General features: G+C 42.4%; 3 protein-coding genes across 9 annotated transcripts in view; 1 reads left to right on the forward strand and 2 right to left on the reverse strand.

Annotated features, from left to right (window-relative positions):
• Positions 1-9,483, reverse strand: part of ENTPD5 (ectonucleoside triphosphate diphosphohydrolase 5 (inactive)) — a 25,715-nt gene extending 16,232 nt beyond the window's left edge. Inside the window, exons 1-5 of one of the 5 annotated variants that reach the window (XM_074824707.1) lie at positions 9,382-9,482; positions 6,871-6,986; positions 3,685-3,960; positions 2,390-2,469; positions 247-390 (exon numbers count right to left, since the gene is read on the reverse strand). In XM_074824707.1, the coding sequence (XP_074680808.1) occupies positions 247-390; positions 2,390-2,469; positions 3,685-3,901 (441 nt within the window). In that variant the 5' untranslated portion in view covers positions 3,902-3,960; positions 6,871-6,986; positions 9,382-9,482. Of the gene's footprint in view, positions 1-246; positions 391-2,389; positions 2,470-3,684; positions 3,961-6,870; positions 6,987-8,841; positions 9,283-9,381 lie in introns of those variants that run through there. The other 4 variants (XM_074824709.1, XM_074824706.1, XM_074824711.1 and 1 more) reach the window with 4 other exon arrangements.
• On the forward strand, positions 9,476-16,176 carry BBOF1 (basal body orientation factor 1). Its single transcript, XM_074824712.1, has 7 exons — positions 9,476-9,933; positions 10,984-11,049; positions 11,970-12,117; positions 13,203-13,295; positions 13,653-13,677; positions 14,078-14,222; positions 14,621-16,176. Exons 1-7 carry the CDS (start codon positions 9,619-9,621, stop codon positions 15,074-15,076), a joined length of 1,248 nt encoding a protein of 415 aa, XP_074680813.1. The 5' UTR covers positions 9,476-9,618; the 3' UTR covers positions 15,077-16,176.
• ALDH6A1 (aldehyde dehydrogenase 6 family member A1) overlaps positions 16,173-23,179 on the reverse strand; it is a 12,025-nt gene continuing 5,018 nt past the window's right edge. For all 3 annotated transcript variants that reach the window (XM_074824689.1, XM_074824690.1, XM_074824691.1), the window contains 8 exons: positions 23,030-23,108; positions 22,175-22,477; positions 21,359-21,480; positions 20,923-21,112; positions 20,038-20,219; positions 18,421-18,600; positions 18,126-18,224; positions 16,173-17,687 (listed from right to left, as the gene is read on the reverse strand). In XM_074824689.1, coding sequence (XP_074680790.1) covers positions 17,583-17,687; positions 18,126-18,224; positions 18,421-18,600; positions 20,038-20,219; positions 20,923-21,112; positions 21,359-21,480; positions 22,175-22,477; positions 23,030-23,108 — 1,260 coding nt within the window. In that variant the 3' untranslated portion in view covers positions 16,173-17,582. The remainder of the gene's footprint in view (positions 17,688-18,125; positions 18,225-18,420; positions 18,601-20,037; positions 20,220-20,922; positions 21,113-21,358; positions 21,481-22,174; positions 22,478-23,029; positions 23,109-23,179) is intronic.

Consider the following 23,179-nt stretch of genomic DNA (forward strand, 5'->3'; position numbering starts at 1 on the left):
AGGCCCAGGAAAGAAAGAAACAAGTATTGTAGGTCTCTCTCCCCATGACTTCTATCCATATCAAGACAGAGGATTTCAGGACCATACAAGAAAGTCCATAAAGTCTGTGAGTTGCATGCTATCATGGGATTACAGTCACTTTTCACAGCTGAAATTCTCTTATGCTAAATAGAATGGAGAACTGAGTAATGAAAGATGAAACCGGGAGAGCAATACTAGTGCATCCAAAAGATCTTAGTACATTACCTCTAAAAGCAGAGCTTGAGCTTTCTCCTCTGACAGCAAGCGCAGGCCAGCTGTGGCTTTTAACACTACTGGGGTCTTCTTCCAGAGATGAGGTGGCACAGCATCTATGGCCATGTCCAGCAATCTTTTGACGGATTCAGCACCCTAAAAGGAAAAAGATTATGTTTTTCTCATGGTTTCCTCCTACAGGTCATGAGAAAATAGGCCTCCCAATTCCCTCTCAACACTAGTGAGACCAGTATTCAGTAGCAGAAGATACCTCACCCACGCCCAAGACAGGGATAAAAACTGTGCTAGACATCTCATAAGAACCTTAGAGAGAATGTCTGCATTGGAAGGATGAGTGTATTCAGATACATCTCAGGCGAGAGAAATGTCATTGTTTGTGGAAAGTATTTGCAAGGATGGAGGGAGGCGAGGGAACTGAGTATCTGACAAAACTAGACATCTTGCAGTATGATGAAATTAAATGGTACCATTGCTGACTGAAGCTGCAAAGGTGAGGAGGAATGTCTGTAGATTTCACTAAATGCAATACAAGAATTCCAAGTGTGTCCATAGCAAGCAGTGTAATTAAAATGCCAGCTGGGGAATGGTTACCACACAAGGTACAGGCATCACTGCTGGGCTCTCAATTATTTACACAGCTCTAATGATTAGTTTGGCATTAACAACAAACATTCTCCTGTGAAATATCTAGAAATTTCTTTCAGGGTGAATTCTTCTCCTCTCCTTCCCAACAAACAATTTAGAGAAATAATGAGAGCTATTATCAAATTTTTAAAAAAATCCAGAAGCCATTCACTTTTCAATAAAGTTTCTCAGTCAAATTCCTGTAGCACTGAATGCAACTGAGCAAACTGAGAAACCCCAAACTCCCCGTATGGTAGCCCCCAACTCCAAGGCTGCTAAAGCACACAAGGTAGAGTATCTAACCTATCATTTCTCTGGCACCAACTTTAGCTTGTGAAAGAGCTTTCTGTCAGCACAGGGGATCTAGAAAATGGCTGCTTACTTCAGGACTGGCCCTGTGTATCACAACAGGATTATTTTAGTGCTCTCTGCTCTGTTACTCCTGATCCAATAGAGTAGCATGGAACAAGTGTACTGTGCATGAATTCACAACCACCCCCACTTGAAAATAAAGAGGATGGCACCTAACTTCAATTTCTTATTAAAATTATAAATGTGTATGTTCATTAATACATCTGATTGCGGAAATGGAACTGTCCAACTGTGTTTTGAAAAACTCCATATATAAACAAAACAAAAGTCCTGAGGCAGTAGAAGAGTAACTGCCTGTACCTATTACTACTCAGCTAAAACTGTAATCAAATATTTGAACTGAGCATGACTGAAGTGAGTCTCACATATCACTGAGCATTGGCTTCCAAGCCATGATTCCAAAGACAACAGCAAAGAATCAGAACAAATTGTTGGAAGTCTGATGATAGAAGCAGAGAATACACTTAGAAAAATATTAAGGCCTGACTTAACCTGAGAAGTGGATCTTTATTCTTCCCTTTCTCCATAATGTATTAACAAAAATTAACTTTTGTAGATCTGACTATACACACAGAAAAAGTAAACATTTTTAGGAGTCAGAGATATTAACCCTCTTTTGCTTGTCAGTGTAACATGCCTAAAAAAGAAAATGCCCACAGTCTTAACCCCTTACTTCTAAACTAATCAAGACAAAATATGCCCATTTTGAACTGTAACCAGCACTGAAAATTTCAACCAAAAGGAAGACCTGATAAAATTATTAGTAAATGAGATATGAGTATATATTTACTCATATTTGGGGTAGCTATAGGGGAAATAAACATCGAATATCAATGCTGCTAGAGCAAAAAAATCACTTTGTCTTTGAAATTATCAAAGGCTAGTTATATACTGCATTTAAGCAATTAATTAAGCCATTGTTCCATTGATGAAACATGTAAAACAACAGCTCCCATTTCACTGTGTAGAAATTAACTCACAAAAGTAGAGCAACAGGTTTAGAGAGCCAGCAGTAGAACCTTTACATTTTTTCTTGACTCTCTGCAATTACAATTAGTAATACTTGAACTGCTTGGTACAGTCCAACTGATACTAGCAGAAGCAAGACCAACTCACAGGGAACAAAGCAGAGCCTTACCTTTTCAGGCTGATCAGCATATGCAGAAAGACCTGGCTTCACAGACTCAAAGATTTCCCCTTCCAACTCTGGAAGGTTTTCTGCACAAACGAAACATTACATGAAATGCTCAAGAGCTCCAATCTTTTTCTTTAATTTAAAAAAGGTTGCCGGCAACCCTGTAATTTCCCCTTGCAAACAATAATACTCCTCTCCTAAAACAAGAACTGCTCTTTCACTTCAGGAACATATTTAACAGAACATTACCCTTGTATCCTCCAAGTTCACAAATCATTTAAGAACATGTTGTTATATAATTAGAAGTTATGTTCGTTTTGCATTTGTGAACTACAATGAGTTATAGCAATGTAGTATGACACCTAATCTTAATAAAATTTCTTTCTCTTTCTGCCCCATGCTAATTATGAAATACTAATTCATATTAAGACACACACAATCAACTCCTGATTATCCTTAGGTGATTCATCCAACCCACAGACAGAACAGAAGTGACTGGGCTCAAGCATTCAGCTGCAAAGCCAAACAAGTGTGACCATTGCTCCCAGGGCAGCTTGAGTCTAGAAGCTATCCCTGAGTATTGCATAATATGGACGCTATACCAGTCCTTCCAAACTAAGGCTGAAATCATGTGAAGCCACATAGGTACTATGCGTGGCCTTGAAGGGCTTTTTAGCCGAGTTCCACCAAAGCAGCAACCTTTGCAAATTTGCTGGCTCACTGTACCCAAGCTAATCCACCCTCTTCAATCCCGCTGGGTGTGCAGCCAACCTGGGTACCTCTGTGCCACACCAGAAGCGGATATACTGGAGTGTGGTGCATCTGTGCCCAGGAGTTCTCTTGGAAACGGCTCAGACCTTTGGTGCTTTTAATTCTTTAATTTACTGATTTTAATTTGCTACAAAATGTGGCATGTAAACATATACAAAATCTAAGTATTTCTTGATATAATTCAAGATGACATGTAACTTGACAAAAACAGCATAAGCCTCTTTCCAGCTCAATGAGACATTCCTTAAAACAGCCGCATAGATGAAAATCTTTGGAAATTCAGAACTCTCCAGTATACCCAGAATTAAACCTCTGAGTTTCCAAAGATCTACAAAAAAAAGATATTTTCACATCAAAACACTCCCATAAATGGACAACAGTCATCTGCCAGAAGACCGTTTAAAGGACAAACTATAGAAGTCTTCAGTTGTTCCCGAATGCTGCGTTGGGAAAAAAATAAACCCCTTTTGGGAAGTTGAAATCTAAGTCAACATACTGCAAGTGCACAGACTGACACAGGGTCTTACCTGGGCTGTTCTGCACAAAGGTGTATATGTGAATCCGGGTTCCAGTGCTTCCTGCGTCAAACATTATGCCATAAAAAGTGTTGGCTTTGGCATTTATAGGGCACGTGTTAGGTGGAAAGAAATCCTGAAACCACATCTCCCTGTTTGAATGGGAAAGAACAAAGGACAAAGAGGAAAATGCCAATGCTAGAAGGATGAGAAATCTGGAAGATGCCATCTTGTCAGGACCCCCTGAGGCGGTCAAGCACGGATCAGCAATCAGAGCTGCAGCAGGTCCTGTAGAGAAAAAAAAAAGCAGGAATAGAAATTACCAAGAGCCCTCTTAAAAAAAATCTCTAGAAAAGTAAAAGTATCAGTCTGCACACAAATATTCTGCCCTTTAGATGCTTTTCAACACCTCATCCAAAAGATGTGATTTACTGCACTTAGTGCTACAACTACATCTAAGTGATTGTTCTTTCAGAGTAAAGGTTTCTCCATTTCCCAAATGCAGAAGAGTTAAAGTAGTTTGCTTCCCAGTATTTCTAGTTTTGACTTTATTTAGACAACTTTTTTCTTTGATTTGGCTTGAAGGTTCTCAATGTTCAGAGCCCCCAGAACCGCCAGAAAGCCCAGATGTTATCTGAAAGTAAGCATCACCAAAGGGAAGCTCACGGCAGAACCGCTTTACCCTAACACTTACACACTTGAGATGCTGTGGCAGAACACAAAGTGTTATTCAGAGTCACAAACAAAGAGAATTTCATCTCAGGCTAAGAACAGCTGCTGGGAGAGATAAGCGCACAGAGAGAGTGAAGGCATATCCTTCAAGCAGCATCCTCGTCCCTAAGAAAAGCCTGGGCTGCACAAGAGGGACTGAACTGTAAGGTACACCTGGGCTCTGTCTCTTATTTTTCATAGTTTTCCTTTCTATCTTCATTTTGTTTTTTCATAATTTTCTCCTGACACAGTTTTCATTTTCAGAATTACAAAAAAACTCAGCAAAACCCCACCACACTCTCGCACCTAGATGAGTTGCCCTGAACACTCTGGTTGCTTACCAGCTTCTAACAACAGCTTCAATAAGCCAAGGCCCCAAAGTTGTGTGACGCAATATTGGATATCAAGATATAACTACACCTCCTCTCTCTTGACATGCACCTCTTTGCATATATTTTTCCTAGGAAATGCTAATAAAGGAAAGATATGAGCACAGAAATGATAGGGTTCATTAGGTGCCCAGGTAAAAAGGAGGAGAATATATAGCTATCTCTGTTATTTGCATTTTAAGAGCAGAAAAGAGCATGTGGCTAGATGCCCCACCATATGCATTATCGCCTGCACTGACATACACACAGAGCACTCAGCATACAGAAGGTGCAAACAGCTCCTTATCATTCTCCAGACACTTGGTAACACATCCATCCACCCACAGCACTAAATATTCTACTTCATACGCCTGTTCCTGCTTTGCTTGGGACCCTCACCCGCCTCTAGCCCTTACATTTGACTTTTAGTGATCTGCTCAGCCCCACTATGTTCACTCTCTCAAAATCTTTATTTGCTATCTCTAGCCTACATTTATTCATACCTAACCCTAAAATCTCTCCTTTCCTTTCTATGTGAACCTGACAGCCTCTATTTCCACACGCCTTTCTCCCACGCCCAAAGAACTCACTTATTCTCCACTACCTTTTATCCCAGATTTAGCCCTTGTACGACTTTTATTATTTCCATCCTTCACCTTTGTCCCCAGTTACAGCAAAGTGAGATTAACTTTTACCCATTCTCAGTAAACAACGTCACATTGGATCATTCCTCGAGTGTCTCTCTAACTCACTCAAGTGTTCAGCTATCTCCAGGGCAAACAAAATGCACAGTCCACTGCAGAAGGGTAACCTTGCCCGCCTTCTGTGACCTTTATTTGTATCCTCCTGTTCCTAGTAAATGCAGAGAGCTGCAGGCAGAAGCACAAGCTCTTGATCCACTCTGCCTTAGAAACACGCTCTGAGAAGAGTAAGAAGTGACTTTACGATTCCACAAACAGGCAACAGCCCTGGCCACCCTCTGTGACAGATGGACTCCAACTGTAGTAGTGTCTAAAGCATTCACATTTTATGTGGAAATGAGTAAAAACTTAGTTCTAACCTCTAACAGCTCAAAAGTCCTATCCTGTGCTAAGCTGTTTGGCAGCTTCATAGCTATGGACTTGTACTAAGATGCAGCTGGCATTACCCACGTTTGCTTGATCACAGCAAGGACGTCTAACTGAAAACCCAAGAAGCTGTTCAGCTGATCAGAAGAGGTATTGTTATTCTCATGCAATGTAAGGATTTTGCTTACTGAACAATCACAAATACAACCCAAGCACCTGCCTTAAGAATAAACTCCAGAGTCCTATTACAAACAGCACACGTGGAACTTAGCAAGCCTGGGAATCTCCAATGATCTGAAAACATCTGAGCAACTGCCATCATTAACACATACTTTCTTGTCAGATCTAACAGTGGATGAGCCTTAGCCTCCCATGAAACACTCCCTCACTAAGCTTTTCTTCTCTATCCTTTTGCAGACATCCACCACCATTTCACACTTTCCATTCTCTACTTCTCCTATAACTTTTTTTCCTTTCCACTTCCTTTCCACTTTCCTTTCCTCATGAGGACAAAAAAACCCCAACCCAAAAACTCAGGATTTTTTTTTCTACCCTAATTAAGAATTTAAAAAAGGACACGGAGCCTCTTCAATGAGTGGTGAAGACCATTTAATCGAGTACACTAGCAAAACAGTGTCCACAAGAAGCATAAAAATAGATGAGAGTAAGAAATCAGAGACAAGAGAGGGACATTGGCAGAGCATAACAGAAATGGCAACAGAAAAGGCATCTGGAAAGAGAGGGTCAGAAGAAAGAGTAGAAGAAAAAATTTAAGGTAGAGATAGACAAGAGATGAGTTACCGAGAAAGAAAAATATTTCCAAAAGAGTTCTTCTCAACTTAAATTTCTAGCTGCTATCAGAATACAACTGGATGGATAAAATGAACAATAAACAGAGAGGAGAAAACAGAAATATGAGCACAAGTTCATTAATATAAGCAAGCAGTTCAGCAGGTAAAAATGCACAGATCACCATCAGTAGGGCTCTAGTTGCTGCCTTTACAAATGAGCAGTAATAATCAACATCAATCGTGAATACGTTAGGCACACACCTGAAGCAGGATGGAAGCAACAGCTATTCCACTCCAGATTCCTAATGAAAACCACTTCGGAGCGCTGCGACAAGAGACACTGCGCCTGCACTTCTTTTCTTCACCTTCGCTTTCAGCTAGTAAGAGTGGACTATGTATCAGGCAAATTATAAGGTCATGGACACACATAAAGTATCAGTCGAGTTGCTTTATTCAAATTTGAGTTTATCATTGCTCAATACAAGCAGTGAAACATGCTCAGATAATTACACAGGACGAATTTCAAGAAGTTGAAAGTTAACCGAGTTCAACAAGTTAGTAAAACATTTACACAAACATTACAGTTGACCTCAACAGCACTGGCCTGAGTCCAGTGACACAAGGTAGAACATGCATCTCCCAACACAGAGAAACACATCTAAGTATCATCTGTGTAAGGCAGATTTTAGATACTAAACCAAAAAGTTGAAGCACACCCAATATAAAGCTTTGGCAGCTACACAGTCTGTACAATCCAAAAATACTGGGATGCTGCAAACAGACTGCCGAGACTGAAGGCATGAATAGGAAGGGAAAAAAACTAAACCCAACAAAAAACCCCAACCAAACTTTCTTTAAACAACAAAGGTAAAAACAATGCCAGAATAATAAGAAGAAACCTTAAGACAGCAAGACACAACCTTACTTAAGAGCTCACCATACACAGAAACACTGGTAGTTTTCAAGACAAGAAAGTCTCACCCACATTCTTGAATATTTGACAAAAGACAATGCAAAACCCAAACCACAGCAAGAGGAGCATCTCCCTGTAAAAAGGAATCTGTCTGATCTGAGGGGAGGGAAGAGCAGTCTATCTGAAATATACAAGAATTTCCCTTCTGTCTCCTAAAATATTATTGGGAAATATTTGGATATAAAGTAAAATATTAGAAAATAATTAGAAATATTTATCATATATAAATATTCAGACAAACATTTTAGGAAACAAAATCGATGAATTATGTAATTCAATTGTTATTTATTGCTCAAGCACACCAAAAATCATTTGGAATGGCAAGTCTATTCTCTGCACTAAACCACTAACAAAATCTATTTTCCAGATGAGCAGCTCTTATGGTAACAAGATCTATTTCACAGATGAGCAGCTTTTACACTTCACACTCTTGACTAGGCAAATACATTTTTACCTTTTTTCAGAAGCAAAAAAGTTAATGCATTTTTTTTTGACTTATTTTTATCTAGTAAAAAAATGCTTTCTTGGATTGTTTTGACAAAAAATTAAGCTTCTTAAAGGTACACAGTTTAAAAATCACAATAGAAAGAGTAACTGAATTCATTGGTAGAATTTCCCAGCGCTTCCATGAAGTTAATGGCACAATATTCTTTGCACGCATACATTTTGCGTAAAATTCTAGATCTAGAGCTTTAAACACTAGAAAAAAAGAGAACCAACTCACAAACATGTGTTATCAGCAGTTTTTATCTTCTTCCCATACCAAGGCTCTAGATACACATTATTTATTTATTCTCATTTCTGCCCAAGGGGGTTTTCAATTTTCCCATTTCATTAGGCCAGGGCAGCTTTCCAAGAGGCCGCGGCGTTACCCTCCTGCAGCGCGTTAGCCAGTGTCCCTTCACAACTCTGTAACTGTACCCCTACGGGGGCGTAAATAACATCTTTTACTGGACCAAGTGGTATTCTTAGAAAATGGGTTTTGGGTGCGGAGGGCTTTTGCTTCGACCTAAGCCTGGGGAGAACTCCAGAGCACATTCTGCGTGTTGCTGCTAGCTGTGCCCTTGAAAGCATTCACCAGAGCTTCACCGAGCCCCATTTGGAGACGGGCACCCTCACGCCCCTCTTCCAAACCGGCAGGGCTGTCGGTTATTTTAACTTTCATACCCCTCGACGCCGAAGCACTCTCCCTTTCTCCACGTCAAACAGCTGCAATCTAAACCCTTACACTGAACACGCCTGAAAAAAAACGCCCCTACCTTAATTTTCTCTCCCCAAGCAAAAGTCTCCGCGCCTCCTCCCTGTACCCCGCCGGCGGCGGCGAGCACGGCCCTCGGGATCCCGCGGCTCTCCTCCCGAAGCCGGCACCGATAACACTAAGAGAAACACTCGTCGAAATACTTATTTCTTCCTCTTTAGCCACCCACAGTTGTCACTCGATCAAGACGGGGCGTCCTCTGCCCGCCGCGGCGAGTAACGGAACCACCGCCGCCGGCTCGGCTTTCGAGGGTCTCGCGCCGCTCCCGGAGGCCTCCCCGGCGCCGTAGCCCAGCGCAGCCCCCTCCCGGGGCGCCGAGAGCAGGCGCGGGCCGGGGGGCGGGGGTGTCGCCCAGCCTCGGAGCGGCTCTGCGCCCAGCGGGACGCCGGCAGCCCCGGGCGGGCCCCCGGCAACCCCGCGTCCCGGCTCCCGGCGCCGCTGGCAGGGGGCAGTGGGAAGGGCCGCGGTTTCCATAGCAACGCACCGCTGTCACACACCACCTCCCTCCCTCCCTCCCTCTCCCGCCGCTGCGCGCGCTCACCGGTCGCTGGCGGCGCCACATCTCGCCGGTCCTGCGTGTCACGTCAGCGCGCGCGTGTGACGCGCCCGTCGCGGGAGTTGCGCGTGGCGGGAGGGCGCTGTCCGGTTTCCATGGGAACAGGCCGCCGCGCGCTCCTCTAGGCGGGCGCGGGGGGTCCCGGGGCGGGCGGCGCGCTGGGCGGCCGGTAACCGAGGCAACGGGGCGGGGCCTCTGCCGTAACGGGCGGGGCGGGTTGCCATGGAGACGCGGCGGCGCGGTGTCATGGCGGGCGGGCGTCGGTCGCTGTCCCGCAGCGGCTCCTCCTGCTCCCACAGGCTGATAGAGATGGGGCGGGCGGCCCGCGCGTCTGAGGAGAGGCGGGACGAGGTGGGCGCGGCGCTCTGGGAGGCCCGGCTGGCGGCGGCAGGGGCGTCTCGGGCCGAGTACCGCCAAGCCACCCGCCAGCTGCCCAGGGGCACCGCGGAGCTGCTGTGGCGGCAGCAGGAGGCGGAGAGCGGGGTGGCGGCTGTGACGGCCCGCCTCACGCAGCAAGGCCAGGAGAAGGCGGAGGAGGTGTGCGCGCAGCCAGGCAGGCCGCCGCCCCGGCCGGCCTCCAGGTGCAGCTTCCCGGCCTGCGTTTCCCTGGCAGGCCGCGCCCTCTCGCCCCCTGCGGGAAGGCTCGCGGCGGGCTGGGCTGGGAGGGGGCGGCCTTGCCCCAGCGCCGCCCCGCCCGGGGCCTGCTCCCGCACGCGGGCAGGAATAGGGCGGCCAGTTTTGCTGCCCCTCGGTACAAGGGCCGGAGCAATCCGCCGGGAGGAGTGGAGGGGAGGGGCACCGAAATGGGCGGGGGCTGCGGCGCGGGGTGTACGAGGAGAGGCTGAAGCCGTCGTTCAGCTTGGGAAAAAGAGAAAGCTAAGAGGAAGTCCGCTGGTTTTAGCTACCTGGAGAAGATTTTAGAGAAAATAGAGACAAACTCTACTCAGAACACAATGAAGAAAAGCCCTACACTGTAGCTTCCATTTCCTCCATCACAGATTATTTCACTTTAGTGCTATTCCTACTGTTCTAAATCCAAGCACCAAGCAAAACCCTAATTCAGTTAGAAAAAGAAACTGAAAATGGAAACTGCAATGAAATTATTTTAACATCCTATTTATTGAATAAGAAAATAGCTCTGATCCCCAGGACATTTGGTGAGACCAAATGGTAGGAAACAATTTTCTTGCTCGCATCCCACCATTTTTCAGCCTATCCAGCATAGAAGGATCTTACTCTGACCTTTTTCCAGGTGCCTGCTTTTCTCTCTCTGTCTTTATTTCTGCTTTTCTAAACTGCTTCTCTAACACTGCACCACTATCCAAAACAGTAAGGAAGAAAACTCTGTCCACATAGTTGTAATTCTTCAGCAGAGTCACAGATCTGTTTGTATCTAATACATGTGGGGTTTTATAGTTTCAGTTTACGTTATTTCCTATGCTTAACACAAATCCATGGTTTAATTGACCAGAACACTACCAATGAGGGACCTTTCCTCCTGTGTCTTCTAATTAAATTCAAAAAGAACACAGCAAAGATACTTCTTTTTCCCCCTCACAGTTATTGTATCTTGATTTCTCTTCACAGATTAAGAAACTGAAGCAGGAGCTGATTGATTTGAAACAGCAAGCACAAGAAAAGAAGCAGCAGCTGGTAAATTAACTTTTTGTCCTCAGAACAGTGGGATCTTCTGAGCAGGCTGAAAAGTAGTTCTGATTTTAGTATGAGGAACAAGCTAGGACAGTTAACTGTTACAGGTTTTGATGCAAAAATATTGCATGAAGAAAGAACTTGGAAAAAAAATGGTGATGTGGGAGTTATCCCATGACTCAGTAGTATTATTTCAGAGAGTAGTAGCATCTGAAATAGTGTTAGGAACCAGCTGGGTAACTGAGGCCAGAGGCACAACAAAAACATGTTTAATTTTTGCTGAGATAAACAATAACAACTATGAATTCTTTTATAGTTCTCCTTCATTCATTACTGTTGAACCAAGAATTCTTAAAGTGAACTGAGAAAATAATTTGTTAATCTGACTTCAGTAAGATACACAGAACTGCACTCATCTGCACTGACCTTGGTGTCTGCAGAGTTGTTGCTCTCACATATTCTCACTCCTCTCTTGTTGCACAGCAGTTTTTCCCCTTCTTAAATACGTTATTCCAGAGGTGCTACCACCATCGCTGATGGGTTCAGCCTTGCCCAGCAACGGGTCTGTCTTGGAGCTGGCTGGCATTGGCTCTGTCAGACATGGGGGAAGCTTCCAGCAGCTTCTCACAGAAGCCACCCCTGTAGACCCTCTGCTACCAAAACCTTGCAATGCAAACCCAATACAATGATATTACAGACATTGCTTTAAACTTGCTATTCATTTCTAGACTTGTTATTTCACTGGAGCGTAGCTTCTGCTGAGTTGGCAGCATTTCTTCTAATGAATTCCTTGTGTTTTTTTAAAACACTGCGGCTTGGTGTAATTTCATTCAGTTCTGTGTGCTCTGTGTTTTATGTTACAGTATTTGATGATTGGTTTCTCTCATTTTGCTTTCTTCTTACTGAGAATTTCTGATTTGCAGGCACACTATTATGCCCCAAAAATAAAAGAACTGGAAGAGAAATTTCAGCAAAATGTCAGAAAAATTGGGCAAATTCAATTAAAACTGAAATTAATAAAGGAGTTCCACAGGGAGAAAGCAGCTATTGAAAAAGAGCTGGAAGATGTAAGTTGGTCATAAATATGTGTTTACAGTATTTATTTAAAAAGCAACTTTTCTGTCTGCCTGGGAGCGTAGAGTTTGGGAGTGGAGGAGAACAGACATGGCTGATCTACAGGATTGTTCTCTTTACAGAGAGTGAGGAAAAGCACTAGACTGATAAAATGCAAGTTCTGTAGCAAGAACTCACTTCTGTAATGGTCCAGTGCTGTAGGGTTGGTTTTGTTTTTTTACAGTGACATGAAATCATACAAACGTATATGTGGATGGACTAGAGCATCCAGTATGCACTTTAAAGATACGTATGGAAGAGCTAGCACTTGACTGTAAGCAGTATCAGTCTGACTGATTTCTCACAAGTCAGCTCAGTTAGGATGTGGATGCTAGTATTTTATCACCCTTTCAACCACATAAGCCATTTAGACTATAAAACTAGGGACTGTCTTCTGCTAAGCATTTATACAGCACATGACCTAATCAGAGATACTTTGGAGCTATAATACAAATACTAAATAGTAGCATTGCCTGTAAAACATTTCATCCTGGGATAAAAAAGTATCCAGCTGACATGAAAAAAGTGCTTCAAATAATTCAAGTTCCTTGCTGACTCAGCTCTACTGGAATTTTTTTCAGCCACAAGAAGAGGCTTAGAAACAACACCAGATGTTTTCATGGAGACAAATGATTAATCAACAGCATTTGCATTATTAGTATATAGCTGCTTTTAAGCTAAGATATTAAATGCAAGTCAGGCATTTTTCAAAGAATGCTTAAGGTGTTGGACTTTGAATGATCTTGATGACAATGAATAGACAAAACAGATTTCTAAAACTGAGCATTTAACAAGTGACAGCGTGTGTGAATGACTGTCAGTGATGTGAATATATGGGCACAGGTGAACTATGAAGGGGAAGCAAAGCAATAGTACAAGTCAGAAGGTTAAGTGAATTTTATAGATTGTGTAAAAATTTAGTGAAGACTCTGGGTAGTGCCAGGAAAGACTACCAAATTCCTTCTTGAAGAGTGCATCTACACTTTTACTTATATGGCTGAAATAAAATGCCATTATTAAAGAAATTTTACTTTTTATTGTAGTAAAAAAGAGTATGGAGATTTCAAACAGGAGACATCAGGAAGTGGTTGTGAGATTGGAGAGGAGGTTTCTTAAAGGAAAGAAACTGACAGGCAGTTAAAGAAACATTTATTAGAACAAAATTATTTCTCCCACTGACTACTCTGGTTTATATAGTTTTCGCAGTTCTTTACTGAGCATTTTACAATTTCCCATGTCAATACAAGTATGATGAATGAGTTGGAGGCTAGGTGCAGCTTTCCAAGGAAAAACATGAGATGTCAGGATCCCAGAAAGGCCATATTCTCCACTTCCATGAGGAACTTCAGTGCCCTCAGGGGTTCATTCTTTCTCTAGAAAGAAGTTGGGTGAGCTGAAAACTGGGTGTGATTTTAGAATTTACACTGTTTCAGGTTTCAGCTTCAGTGCCACAGGTCTCATGCGAAATTTAAACACACTTTTCTCCCTTTCAGAAACCACCCAGTGTGAGGCTGTTTTGTAAGAAACACTTGCTTTTCCTGTTTTCTACTTTACAAAACCGTTTTAGCACTGTGTTCTAAATAACAAGTTGCCCGTGTTACTACATGGGCTTTGAAGGGCAAAATCAGTGATGACCTAGGCTGTTTTTATATTTCAAATGTCACTTACGTTTAAACTGTAAGACTCATGCTGGTTCCAGGGGAGAACTGGAGTTAATATTACCACAATGGGACTGCTGTTTTCTTCTTTCTCCCAGTCCAGATGTAGGACTAGAAGCAAAGCTGTGGAAACTTGCTACAGACCTGTAAGAATTTTACATTTTAGCTCTGAAATTAGGACACTGGAATATTGTTTTCAACATGAAAAAAACAAGAAAGGTTGTGATTAAAGGTCTTGGATTTTGTTTCCCTCTGTCCAGGCAGCTGAACAGCACTGGGAGAGAAGTGTTTAAGGAGAATGTTCATCTTCGCAGTGCATTTGCTTACCAGCTGAAAGAGACAATAGGATTGAAGAAAATCAAACAGAAGTTAGAAGAAGACAAAAGTCTTCTGTTAAAGGAGAAGGTTTCTGCTCTGGTTTTAATTCTGTTTCATTCTCCTCCAGGAAGGGGTACATCTATATACAGATGTAAATTTACTGAGATTAACCTCTTCCCGGTCGGATGCCTCCGCAGTTACTGAATTCAGAGTTGTCTGAAGAAGAGCTCTCATTCTATCTTAATTACGGAGGAGAAAGAAGGAAGGGTTTCCTATGCTAGCCCATTGAGAATAGGTCTCTCTGTAATGTATACTAACATACCAAGTTTTCTCTTGTAAACAAAAACCTGATCCCAGAGAAGTATTCACTCTCCAGTGTGAAGGTGCCAGCATGTGTACTACATTGTCAGTGTTGGGGAAAAAAACAACCTTCAGGTTTGATTCAAATTAAATAAAAGCCCAGATAATTTTTTCTGATCTTTTAGGAAACCAGCGAGGGTTTGATTCAAAAAAAGATGCTACAGATCAATTGCCAGAAAGCACAGATTGTAGATCTGCAGCGGAAAGTGAAAAAGCTGGAGATGGCCTTATGTCACATGCCCAGAGAATCTGTGAGAGAGACTCAGAAAACACAGCATCAGGCAGTGATAGAAAACCAGGCAAGCATGATGGAGATCAAGAAACTGCAACAACTACTAGAAATGAAGGATCAGGAGATGAATCGAGTGAAGAAACTAGCCCGGAATATCTTAAATGAGAGGACAGAGGTGGAAATGTTCTTCCTAGATGCTCTGGAACATGTGAAGCAGGAGATCATACGCAGTAGAAAACACTGTAAGAAAAAGGCCCAAGCTGCATATTACAGAAAAATGATGGAGGCATGTGCAGGGAAGGAAGAGTTTCCCAAAATCAAAACATTCAGAAGCAACATAAAGCAGTGAGATGAGGCAGGTACATCTGCAGCTTGATCTAAAAAGGCATTTCATTAAAAAAGACACATACAAGATTTGTATTTCTAGTACAAAATTTAAAACCATCTGTTTAAAAAAATACTGTTGGAAATGCAGATACTTAGAAAAGATGTTTGCACATAAATGAAAGATTATACAAGTGTCTAGAATAGGGATACTGCAATTCTTCAGGGGGCAGGTAAGCTTGACTCTAAAGACTGCTTTTGTTACAGGAGAAGCCGTGTTTTAAAATTTCTAAAGGAAAGATATAATGGGTTTTAATAGGACAACAGAAAAATCAGAATAGCAATACTGATTAGGAAGAAAATGAAAGCATTTTGAAAGTGAATGACTGTAGACAATATTAGAGGCTGTTAATTAGTATTCCTTTCCCAGGTGCGTGAACGAATGCCAATGTCTTCATGGTGATTTACCTAGAACATCTTACCTTTGCAGCACAGAGAATGTTTCTCCCAACCTAGAGCAGGCTGGGTTATCAGATTCATCATCTTCTGCAGTAATGCTTCCGCCAATTCAGATGGGAACACCACAGACAGAGTAAGGCAGCTATACACGTTGCATGAACAAGAGCCACAGCAATTACTGAGTCATCTGCACTTTTGATTTTGGAAGTTACCTTGCGAGCAAAGCTGCAAATTCCAAATCCCATCTGCTGCACTGCTGCTTTGGCTACATGTTTGAAATCCATCTGAAATACAGTTATTTTTCTCCTTCTTAAAGATTTTATTCCTAACCAAGCCAGGAGCTCAGAGGAACCTGACTAGTGGTTAGAAATCTGTATATAGGTGTTGCTCTAATTTGATGAAGATATATTTTCAATTTGTAATAGAGTAATTTACTTGAAGCTTAAGACTGTCTGTGATCAGATGGTGTATGTGGAAACGGAAACAAGGCATTCCTTGAAATGCTGTAAGAGGAAATTGGTATAGAGGTCCTTGAAATATTGTAAAAGGAAGATGTGTGCACAGGTTACAGGAGTCACAGACCAGCCTCTGCAAAGAGGGGAATAAAGTCACCATTATATCTATATAATGTCTTACCAAGGAACAGTCATATTCTGCAGAAATGTATTAGCATGATTTTAATTTGTAATCAAATTGCAAGGTGAGAATTTTCCTCTAGGATATAGCAGAGGAAAAAACCAAGATACAAACAAAACATTAGTGAATGCACAGCAATTGCACTAATACATAACTGTCAGTTACAAGGCATCTTTACCAGAAGGCAGGATACAAAGTGTTCACATTTAGGTTATTTAATTAGAACAAGTAATGGTTATAATCATTAGAATAATATTATCTTCCATGGGTGCTTAAATGAGTTCCCTGAAGATCCCTCATGACTGCATCATCTTCCAGGAACAAAAATACAGGCTCTCCAGCTCCAAATGCACAGATTCTTAAAACCAGGATGTATATACCACATCTTACCCTTCTCCAGTAATGGGACCGGCAGTCTCTAGTGAAGATGACTGTGTGTGAGCAAATGTGACAAGGAGACAAGCAACACAAGAAATACAGCTATAGTCAGGAAAAGAAACCAACACAACAGGCCTAGCTGCTCTGTGATTAGAAAACATGTTCTTTCTTCCTACTGACCTGTCTACTTTCCCTTCCACCCAGACCCACAGGATGCTGCGATGCAAAGATACATACACATGCTTACGTTTCTGCTTCTGCAGTTTCATTATATTACAGGACCTGTAGGCACGTTCTGTTAGCACAGTAAAAAGGCACCAACCAACTTTCAGGTATAATGGAACTGACGGCAACCTGGAGAATACAAGCCACATGCACAACAGGGACAGTTTTCAAGCTGTCAGAGGCACGGTGGAGGTCATCGTACCATACAGGAATTTCTTTCATCAGACAAGCAATCAAATAAGCTTTCCTGAAAAATCCGTAGAAAGTTATTTCCCAATGTTTTGGAAGCTGCTCAACAGATGAAAGACATTTTCAACTCCCAAACTTGCTGTCTTCATTGTATGTAAAGTCACTTCTATGAGACATCCAAGGTCCCAGTTATGCCACTCAAAATGAGTACTCTGAGTAAGGTGAACTCAAAATCTTAACATGTAAGATAAAGAGGTAAAGAAAACTGCTACAAGATGTAGCCAGGAGTGAGTCACTAAGGCTAAAGATAAAGTGGAGACCAGAGTAATGTTCAAGTTCAGAGGGTCTGGAAAGAAACACAAATTAAGACCAATCTCACTGTTTGCCCTTTCAATTTGGTAAGGTTGTTTCATCTGTGATATAGGCTGTAGGAAAAAAATTGAGTTCAGCTAGCCAAAAAACACAGCAACAGAAAACTCAGACTGTGCGTTACATAAGCCTGCTTGATCTGCACAGAAACAGAGGTCCTTGAGAAAAATGGAGCTTTCTATTCATTCCCGAGGAAATGATGATAGTCAGGACAAAGCTGGAAAGTGCAGCATAGAAGGAGCAGGGCACCAGGAACAGCATCTGCAAAGGCTGATTTAGTTTCCCATAGTTGGCATAACCACAGCAGGCTTGGTAACGGTGGCATCTTCCTCTTTCCATTGAGAAATGATAGTTTTCAGCTGTGTGTAGAACTGCACTCCCTGGAGGAAAGGAGATGCACAGATCAGATGTTTGGCCTTACAAATTCCTCAGGTCTGCAGTAGTGGTGTATCAAACAGTTTTTACTTTATCTACAGACGGTTGAATTTTCCTCTGGGAACAATTCCTGTCAGCCTGTTCCTTTTACCCATTCCCCAAAGATTCTGGTTCTGTGAGAAAGCTTGCTACTTAGTTCTTGCTCCATTCTCAAATCTCCTAAAAAAAGTCTTTTTATATTTAAAGGAAAAAAAAAAAAAAAGGAATTGGCTATTGTAACATGCATTATGGTGGCTGTGATCGCTGGTTGGTTTTCAGTTTCCTGACTGAGACAGCCTCAAAGTCTCCTTACTAATGAGGTCTGATGACCATCTCGCCGTGGCCATTTATAATGTGACTTATCATGATTCAACCCAACAGAGCACTCCGAATCAGTAAGTTACCTGCTTGCCATAGAAATTGGTGTCCCCTCTGAAAGAAGCACGAGAGCCAGTGAAAGAGAACATGGGTAGAGGTACTGGGATTGGAACGTTGACACCCACCTAAACCAAAGGAAAGCCGCCATATTAATCACAAGTAGCAGATTGCAGAGCACTCTCCAAGCACAACCACATTTTGTTTCCTTGAATCTGAGACTGGGTACTGTTGGCTGAGTAGTCAGTGATTACTCACTACAGCAGGATGGCTACCCACTGTAACTGGTGAGTACTAACAGCAACAATTCTAGCTTGAACATACCTGCCCCACATCCACTAAATGAGAATATTTCCGAGCTGTGGCTCCATTGGTGGTGAAGATTGCAGTTCCATTTCCATAGGGGTTATTGTTCACCATCTCAATGGCATCATCCAAAGTGTCTGCTTCCAGAACCACTAAGACAGGCCCAAAGATTTCCTCCTTGTAGCAAGTCATGTTTGGCTGCCAGGACAAACAGCAGAAAAAGCAGCTTGTATATAGGATATAATAAACCGGCTGTAATAAGAATATCCTAGTAAATAGGATATAATAAACACACATGCTGCTAATGCTCAGGATATTCCTAGGATCACCCATCATACTGCATTGCCACAGGCCATCCTTCGGTCTTCCTTGCCTTCTCACCATTTCCCATGCCTTGCCATCTATTCAGTCCACTACAGAGGGTGCCACTTTTCATCTCCAGTGCACTTTCTGCTCTTACTGCCTGCCTAACATCACTTACAGGTCTACTCTGACCAAGGCTGATTAAGACTGGGATTAATTCAGCATAGTTTACTTCAGTTCTTATTGACAAAGTGACTAGAAACTGCTATCCTTTCCAACACAGTGTCCAGGATTTATGTCTGGTAACTAGCAACGTCTGACAAATACAAAAACACCAGTTGGAGTGTACTTTAATCACTAACAGCAAATACAGCAAACTATAAAACATTCATTTGACAAGTTGTAAGTTTTACGTGGCTTACCATATTGTTAACCACTGTATAAGAAAATGAAGAAACACAGAATCTCAGTGAAACTTTTACTTTTGAATATCCAACAGTATTTATGACATCACAGGGAAGTATTTTAAGATGTTTAATGAAAATAAGGCAAAATTCTGAGATAGATGAAAAGCATGAATTATATAATAGCATAAAATCAATAAAATCCTAACAATACAAAGTATAATAGCAGAATTATCAAGATTGGTTTGCCATCATGGAATCACTCACCAAAAGGCCCACAAGGAACTGAATACTTAAGTATTAAGGAAATCATACCAGCTAATTGCATGAACTTAAAAGGATGACTTTAGGTATGAAGACTCATGTGGATGTGTACCTGGTGAAGAATACTCCCCCATAATAGTGTCCATCTGTTGCACACTATGCGTTATATTGAGAGGCCGACTCAACAAAGTTGTGAATATATTCAACAATAAAGAGATTTTGTACCTTATTCTATATTATTCTCATCAGGATTTCCACAAATACTTGTTTCTGCAAGTCCTTAAACTGCAAACTGCAGAAATGTATAGTGGAGGAAGGAAAACTGCAGGTTTGGCTGTTCATCATACTCTTCCTTAGGCATCTGCTGCTGGCCATTACTACAGACAGTACACTATGCTCAATGGACATTTAGTTTAACACAGTACAAACTGCCCAGATCTTCTTTTAATTGGCTGCAATCCATTAAAGTTAAGATCATTAACCTCCTTCAGAGTATGTTGTGCTCCTGCAAATTCTTTTATTACCTCCACAACAGCATTACAATGAGCACTTCATTGGAATTGTGGAAGGGAAGTCTGATTATTGATTACTGACTGATTTGGGTAACCCATTTTTCAGCTGACCTGCAATATACACTATCAAGCACTGGTTTTGGTCATCTTACCTTGACATTGGCAAGGATCGTTGGCCCAACAAAATTGCCATTTTCATAGCCCTTCACTTTGACATTACGTCCATCCAGAAGAAGGCTGGCACCTTCTTTTACTCCTTTCTCAATCAGATGGCAAACTCGTTCCTTAGCTTGGGGACTGATTAGAGGCCCTAGATCTGCTCCAGGCTGGTCTCCTGTGAAGAGGAAGACATGCCAAGTTTTTAACCCTGACAGCTTCCTCTTCACAGGCATCATGGAGATAACTACACTGGCAGGAAAAATCTGAAAATCCTGATGTTTCTGAGACACAGAACAAAGATTTGAGACATTAATGAACAGGAGCATGGTCTGCAACTGTCATAATCAAGAAAAAAGAGAAATTGTAAGCATAAGCATAGTTTTAGATCACTGCGAGGCCAAAATTCAATAACAGATTCTTCTCAGGAAACTTTTCCCCTTTGCAGGACTTTATTGAACATAAAGAAAAGTAATTCTCCTAGAACTAATAACAGTCTAGTTTTTCCAAAGTACTTGTTTCCATTTTTCCTTTTTATTACAAGCTTACTACAAACTGGAAGGATCTCTAAGTGAGGTTGCTATATAAGTGGTAGGTTTGAGTTAAACACAGGTCATAACCTCAAAGCTCCAGTTAAAACAAGACCGATCTTGTAAACTCTGCATCACAGTCATACTGCCAAGCCTTCCTACATATTCCTAACTCCAAGTCTAGGGCTGTGTTTCCCAATGCAGATTATCTGCTAGCTCTTTCCCCTACACATCAAACCTATGGTGCCAATAGCTCCAAGGGACACGCCGTAGCATGGCAGATACACTGACCTAAAAAGCTACAGTTGTACAGAAGTGAAGCACCTTGTAAGAAATTACCAGAGTCTGTACCTGCATTTACACGTAGATTTTTGGCTCTGTCCACAAGCTCTGGCAGCCATTTCTGAGCTTCTCCCACTAGAATTGCTGTAGACAGGGCCATGCAGCGTTGGCCAGCTGCTCCAAAAGCAGCTCCAACCAGCTGGTTCAAGGTGTTCTCTTTATTGGCATCAGGCATCACCACACCATGGTTCTTGGCTCCCTGGAATATAACACACACACAGTCTCCCATTATTAACCATCCCAGCCCACTTCTTCTCTAGCTCTCTGGCAGTATCTTCATATATTAGCCACGACTCTGCTACCAACAGGCTGGCAAGAAAGGCAGCCTCATCACTTAACTACCAGTAGCAAAGTCTGCTTCTGCTGCTGAGCGACGTGGTCTCTAACATTCACAGGAGACAGAGGCAGTCTATGTGCTGAAGTGTGCTCCATTCAGAGGCATTACCATGTTGGCCTGGACTCTCTTGCCATTCCGCGATCCTCTCTCATAGATGTACTCGCCAGCCTGATTAGATCCCACAAAGCTGATTGCTCTGATATCCGGATGGTCACAAATGAAATTCACAGCTTCAAATAGGAAATAATACATTATAACTGTGGTGCACAAATGCTTCCTCTGTTCCCATCCCCACAGTGCTAAATCTATGTATCTTTCTTCTTATTGAAATTCTTGCCTCTGTGTTTCCTACATCTGAGTTCCCCCACTGCCTGTCTGGGCATCTCTTCACTAATTTCTCGGCACATGTGCTCCTGCTCCAGTCCTCACACTTGGCTCTCTGCTATCTCTTCAAGCTTTGGGCATCTCACAAGGAGCCTGAGCAATGCCGAAGCCAAGTTACTGTTGGCTATTTGTATCCTCATGTTCTGAAGCTACTTGTGTGCTGTAAAAAATATCATGTTAGGAGCTAGAATACTGGCATCCACTGTATATTCAGTGAGGCACTTAATTCTTTAGGCTTCCTTGGGAAACCAAGATGATTTATCTTCTTATTTCAGTTGGAGCTTAGGTCACTTAATAGAATTTGGGCACTTACATGCCTTGGGAACTCTGACCCCAGACCCCAAAATTTTGTCCTGAAAGATCTGGTGTAAGATGGCAGAGATGTCCCAGTCACCTCCCCTCACCTCCATCAAGAGGGCTGAAGTATCTGTCCAAACCTATCTAACAGCAGCAGTATCAGACTCTCCAAACAGTATCTCCACTGAACATACACCACAACACTTCCACACTCCAGCCATCTTCAAGAAGGGCTATTATTACCTTCATGTTGTCCATGGATGATATTCAGGGTCCCATCGGGGGCACCAGCATCCTGAAACAGCTTGGCAAGGAACATGAGTGCTCCTGGTACACGCTCAGATGGTTTCATCAAGAAGGTGTTTCCACAAACCATAGCCATGGGGAACATCCAAAGAGGAATCATGGCTGGGAAGTTAAACGGTGCGATTCCAGCACACACGCCCAGGGGCAGACGGTAGGTGTAAGTGTCCATGTCTTTAGTGATGGAGGGCATGGTCTCTCCCAGTATGAGGGATGTCACACTGCAAGCATGTTCAACCACCTCTGCAGCAGAAAGGGCAATACGCCACTGGATGATCTGTTAACAATTAGTCCCCGAACTCCCTTTTCACCACTGCCTTGACCCAAGTTTGTCTTCCAGCCTCTTTTCCCACAGCTTACAACTCACTGTGCTCCAGAAAACCCTTTTGCTCTGCCAAGCACTGTGAGCTCATTGTGAATGGATTCTCTCGAGAGTGTTAGATGTCACTGTGATAGGAGCACAGACACAACAGCCACAGTAAAAGCAGCACAGGTATAGTATTATTGTACCACCTGGGACTCAACCTTAGACATCTGAGCACAAGTGTTCTTATCCCTTTACAGCAATTTGTAGTCACTCCTAGGAAAAGGAAGGATCTAACAACTTGGGAGTGACTTAAGGAAACTCTAAGTAACTTTTCAGGTTAGAGTTACAATTGCCCCTTTTCTTTCAGTAGGAGGTTATGAAGGGAGCTACATGTACAGACTCCCAGAGCAATCAGTTGCTCAGGAGACTTCCTCCCTTCCTATGGGTTCTCAAAGCCCCTTTTTTAACAGGAGGAGCCAGCAGCTTACGGAGGCCTCGGAACACATCTCCCTCAGCATCAGCCAGGGTCTTCCCTTGCTCAAAGGTGATGAGTTTTGAAATTTCTTTCTGAAAATGGAAAACACGAAGTTTATGAACATTAGAAAAGTGCCTGCCCATGAAATAGGATGCAGGGAAAA

The sequence above is a fragment of the Strix aluco genome, chromosome 4, assembly GCF_031877795.1.
Source record: "Strix aluco isolate bStrAlu1 chromosome 4, bStrAlu1.hap1, whole genome shotgun sequence".
Lineage (NCBI taxonomy): Eukaryota > Metazoa > Chordata > Aves > Strigiformes > Strigidae > Strix > Strix aluco.